The 5704-nt window shown below is 37.5% G+C and overlaps 1 protein-coding gene and 1 long non-coding RNA gene across 2 annotated transcripts; both read left to right on the top strand.

The window, feature by feature from the left end:
• The first annotated feature begins 692 nt into the window (after positions 1 to 692).
• On the top strand, positions 693 to 3843 carry LOC138315933 (uncharacterized). The gene is made up of 2 exons (XR_011207563.1): positions 693 to 818; positions 1004 to 3843. It is a non-coding gene; the product is annotated as an uncharacterized lncRNA (long non-coding RNA).
• Positions 3844 to 4246: 403 nt separating this feature from the next.
• LOC138316719 (uncharacterized) lies at positions 4247 to 5704 on the top strand. Its single transcript, XM_069258376.1, has one exon. It carries the CDS (start codon positions 4247 to 4249, stop codon positions 5702 to 5704), a length of 1458 nt encoding a protein of 485 aa, XP_069114477.1.

Raw genomic sequence — 5704 nt, 5'->3', positions numbered from 1 at the left:
CGTCTTTCGCATGTTTGACCATAATGTAACAAATGGAAAATAGTGATAATTTTAAATGCAAATAATTTTTGTGATTTGTTTTGTCAGAAGTTTCGGTCTAAAACGAATGTTGTCAAGGTTAAGTAGTAATTATGAAAGCGGCCGTAGTTTCTGCTGTAAGTTTGATGAATATGATACAACACTTGTCAGCAATACTTGTACATGTTCAATCGATCTTGCCAATGATATTATATCTATGGAAACGAAAACTTTACAAATTATCTTTCAAATCGACATATATTTATTATTGTGTTTTAATTAATAAAAACTTATTTTAAAATGTGCAAGCTACACGTAATATGAATCATGCACGGCATCGGAAGAGCGAAGCTCTACTTGTTTATTTTATTTTCTATTTCATATAAAAGACATAGTTTAGAAATAAAATGACTTACTTTAAACCATAGAAGTATATGATATGATAATTGTCTATCATAAACTTAAAGAAATTAACTCAAAGATTCGACGCGAAAATCAAATTATTCCCGATGTATCTAACTTTTCGCTTTCCGCATCATTCCAAGAAGATAGTACAAATCCTGATACCGTCAATAGTTTGACATGACTGATGATAAGACGGTGACAAATATCCACGGTTACAGTCTACCAATGTCACAAAGAATGTATTCTAAATTATATTTACAGGTATTGGTACAAGTTGGTATAATTGTAGGAGCTATTATTGGTGTAGTGGTCTTGGTAGGAGTTATCGTTGGACTGATGTGTTATCTACGGAACATCAAGAAACAGAACATCAAAAAGAGATACGGCCAATGGAGGTTAGTTTACCAGATATTTATTTATAAACAACAACCAAATTAACATCTTAATTATTTTACATATTAATTGAACTTGTACGACATAGTCTCCTTTCCAATATGTATTTTTATGATGTATCATATTTCTCGCTTTCTGAAATCGCTAAGAATGCATTCTAACACTTTCTGATGTTTCTTCGTTGCAGTGGGGACACGGGACAAAAGTTAACCGAGACATCGAATTCATCATAAAATCATGCATGTTTGTCAGACCGGACGTAATTTTCTTATGGTTAACACTTGGAAATAATTTTATATTACAAAACTTCATTTCGTTTTCTTAAATACTGTTTAACACAAACAAACACAAATATATTAATTGCATTGTTTTTTTATTATTTCTTACGTTACTTTAAAATATTATAAAATGTATTATGGAATTCGCCATAACGTATCTAATTTTCTCGGAATTTCTTGTTTGTTTTACAGAAACATAAAAAAACAATTTTTTGGACGAGAACAAACAAGCGAAGAAATGCAAACTAATTTATATTAGATAATGACTTGAAAACCACAATACTGTGCATCTTTATTTTCTGATTGCAAATTATGTGAGGAAAAGCTACTAAGGAAAATGAAAAGCAAACATTGATAAATAACATATACATAAAAAGACTTTTTAACTATAGCAACAACTCCTTAACCTGTAAAAACAGCATTCGACATTTAAAGAGACAAAAAGTTTAACCAGCTTCAAAGTAGTTTACACAATAAAAAAAATTCTAATATATATCCATTTTTCAAGAAACTTTGTGCCTTCGTTTATATGAACCATCATCTTTATTTTTCCTGAAATACATGTATAACACTTTTGTTTCAATGTTTCAAAGCTGAACCTGTCTTTTTGGGGACAATGGGAAACATAATAATTCACAAGCAAGGATAATTAAATATTTTACAGGCTCTGATTGGATTAAAATTTCTAACAAAACAAAACCGTTTAAACATCAAACGTAATATTTGTACTAGTTTCAGCAGTAACTGTGTTGTATTTGTAAAGCATACATGTTTCCAAACAATATCCCCAAAGGATATAAGGTAAAGCGATGCCAAGTCAGCAATAGCTGATTAGACATTTATCAAACACTACTTGAAATAATTTGTTGGGTATACATGTATACTACACCAGTCATCTAATTCATCTTCTATATAGTTTGATACATTACAAATGTACAAGTACGTTTTCCAATGCAAACACTGGTCTTGCATGTCTGCCGGAAAAGGGAGAGAACCACTCTTAATACTAAACAAGAGTTTATATTTCTCACATAATGACATGAGCTATGTACCTTTTTAACTAAGCGACATTCACTACTCTCATTTATTCTTAATTAATGTTACCGTATCTACAGTCTGATTGGCATCACCTGAATCCTATTTCATATCAACCCACGAAACTATGTTACTGGTATTCGTACTGTGACCTTATCTAAAAGTATATTGTATTTAGTCTGTGATAACTCTTTATACGCTTAAAATCTTGAAATTCACATCTAAAATAAATAAATGGAATGAAGATTGTAAAAAAACACTTTTCAAACCATTTACTTCGATTTTTAAAGAACCACAATGGAATTCGTCATTTGTTTTTAGGAAAAGTCTATTTCTAAAATATTGTATATTTTTAAACATCTTATGAATCTTGTTATTATATAACAATAAGACACTGTTGTGTGTTTGTGTGTTGATAATACAATGTAATGTATATAGTTGTTATAATTTTGCGGGTGTAAAATTTCGCCATATACAGTGGAACTTATGCGTAGGGGTTTATTTTCACGAATTATCTTTACAGCCCTTGAAATCGTCATTCACATGACAGACTCCAACTTTAATTTTGAATTTCGTGCATTTCGATTTATTTGTGAATTTTGCGAAATAAAAACCCCCGCAAACATTATAGCAGCTACACAGTAACCAAACTGCCTTGATTAAAAGCGAACTTTGTAGGTGAGAAAGTGGATTTATGTGGCACGTGAAAACATGTAGTAGAAATCTCTGTTTTCCCTGTTTAGTTCTATACAATTTTTATCATTGGAATAAACTTGCTCCCCTGTAGTATCCTTAATAGTTTTATATTAGTACTTTGCAGTACATTTACTCAAAAGAAAATGCGTGTTATAAATTTGCAGGTTAATTAGGCTATCGCAAGACAAAAAGTTACCTCCCTGACTTGGGGTTGAGCTCAAATATCTGGCTCATTAAAATAAAATAGTTGAAACTTGGACAATGTTTTCCCTTAATGTCATTCAAAGGTTGTTGGGCAGATTCTTTTGACGGATTTTGCCTAAAAGTTGTAAATTTCGTTTCTATGTGCACAGATAAACAAGTTTACACGTACTATATGTCGTAAGGTAAAAGCCTCCTTATGTTTTTGAAATATATTTTATTGTAGAACAATACAAAAAATGCCTTTTATCATAAGTATTAACATGTAAAACACCGAATAACATTTTCCAAAAGTCCTACAATAGTCGGTTAGATAAACCTTGTGGTACAGTCACAAAGTATATTTTTAGACATTCGTTTTATATGTTCTATCTTATATATTCTTATTTAATGCATTTTTGTGAAGATCTGAACAAGTCTGAAAATTTACGTTTGTTCATGCTGTCAAAACATATTGTGGCTTTATGTTATGGTTTTATTTATTATATTTATATAATAAACAGGCATTTTCGGTAAAATGATTTGATAATAAAGATAAAACTTTGAATAACAAAAACATGTAAGAGATAAATTGATACAAATAATTTGATATTTCTCTAAATCATAAAAGAGTATATACATATACATGTATAGCATTCGTTTCAATCAATGAAAAAATTGGGTTCGTTTTCAAGGTTACCATTTATTTAATATAATTAATAATTTGATGTAAATCGTAAATTAATACGGATATCTTTTAATGCAATTTTAGTATCATTAAATAAGACTTTATTATCTCTGATTTTGATAACTCAATAAAGATCGAATTTGCCTACAAGTTGGTGTCACTTTTTATATACACATGTACAGGGAATCCACGTTAAAATCATCGATCAAGATCGCTCCTTTGAATATGTGAAGCCATTGCGTTGCGCGTTTAAAGTTGTGACATGTGATAGTTATCGTAACCACGTTAATGTACTATTACATATACTATGTGATTGGCTCCTTCACCAATACTCGACAATTTGTAGTTTACCAAATGTGTTATAAATTATGACAGACTACCAACGCTTACCTTTATTTGGTCGCGTTAGTTTCTATCGACAGCGAGCCTAAGAGACAATGACTGTTTCTTTTTCTGAAAAATGTTGTTGGTAAGCCCTTGATTGACTTGGAAAACAACAATATGAAATTCTATTCCAACATAGACGAGTGCTTTCTATCCCATATGTTCTCTGATGACTCCCTCTGCCCATCCACATTCCCTTTTACTCCCTCCACCAATCACCAAGTCCCTTCCGTTCACCCTCCTCCAATCACCAAGTAACTTCCACTACATCCACCAATCACCAATCCCCAGCCCCTTCAACTCCCTCCACCCATCCCCAGCCCCTTCAACTCCCTCCACCCATCCCCAGTCCCTTTCACTCCCTCCACCCATCTCCCAGTCCCTTCCATTCCCTTCACCAGTCACACATCCCCAGCCCCCTTTCACTCCCTACACCCATCTACCAGCTCTTTTCCACACAATCTGCCCATCCCCATACCCTTCCACTCTCTCCGCCCATCTCCAAGATCATTCCCACTCTTTTCCCATTCCCATTCCCTTCCATTCCCTCCATCCATCCCCCGGTCCCTTCCAATCCCTCCACCCATCTCCGGTCCCTTCCACTCCCTCCACCCATCCCCGGTCCCTTCCATTCCCTCCACCCATCCCCAGCCCCTTCCACTCCCTCCATCCATCCCCGGTCCCTTCCACTCCCCCATCCATCCCCAGCCCCTTCCACTCCCTCCATATATCCCCAGCCCCCTTCGATTCCCTCCAACCATCCCGAGGCTCCACTACCTCCATCTATCCCCAGCCCCCTTCCGATCCCTCCAACCATCCATTATCCCGCCCCTCGATTCCCTCACATCCCGAGGCCATTCCACTATCTTCATCTATCCTCAGACTCTTCCACTCCCTCCATCCATCCCCAGCCCCTTTCCACTCCCTCCACACACCCATCCCCAGCCCCTTCACTCCCTCCGTCCATTCCCACCCCGTTCCACTCCCTACATATATCCCCAACCCCTTCGGTTCCCTCCACCAATCCCCCAGTCCCTTCCACTCCCCCTACTCATCCATTCCCAACCCCTTTCCACTCCTTACACTCACCCATCCCCAGCCCCTTTCCACTCCCTCCACACACCCATTCCCAGCCCCTTTCAACTCCCTACACCCACCTACCCCAGCCCCTTTCCACTCCCTCCAACCACCCATCCCCAGCCCCTTTCTGCTCCCTCCGTCCATCCCCAAGTCCCTTCCACACCCTCCGTCCATTTCCAGCCCCTTCCACTCCCTCCATATAACCCAAGCCCCTTTCGATTCCCTTCACCCATTCCCCAGTCCGTTCCACTCCCTCCACCCATCCATCCCTAACCCCTTTCCACTCCTTACACTCCATCCCACAGCCCCTTTCTACTCCCTACACACACCCATCCCCAGCCCTTTTCCACTCCATCCACACATCCAACCTCAACCCCTTCCATTCTCTCCATCCTTCGCCAGCCCCTTCCACTCTCTTCATCCTTCCCCAGCCCCTTCCACTCTCTCCATCATTCCCCAGCCCCTTCCACTCTCTATATCCTTCCTCAGTCCCTTCAACTCTCTTCATCCATCCAGGCACCCTTCCACTCCCTCCATACATCCCTAG

Source organism: Argopecten irradians, chromosome 2, assembly GCF_041381155.1.
Source record: "Argopecten irradians isolate NY chromosome 2, Ai_NY, whole genome shotgun sequence".
Classification (NCBI taxonomy): domain Eukaryota; kingdom Metazoa; phylum Mollusca; class Bivalvia; order Pectinida; family Pectinidae; genus Argopecten; species Argopecten irradians.
The sequence above is the reverse complement of the archived record's forward strand: the minus strand, read 5'-3'. Positions and strand labels throughout refer to the sequence as shown.

Excerpts from the sequence above, each read along its gene's own strand:
- LOC138316719 (XM_069258376.1), top strand. The coding sequence starts at position 4,247 with ATGACTCCCTCTGCCCATCCACATTCCCTTTTACTCCCTCCACCAATC.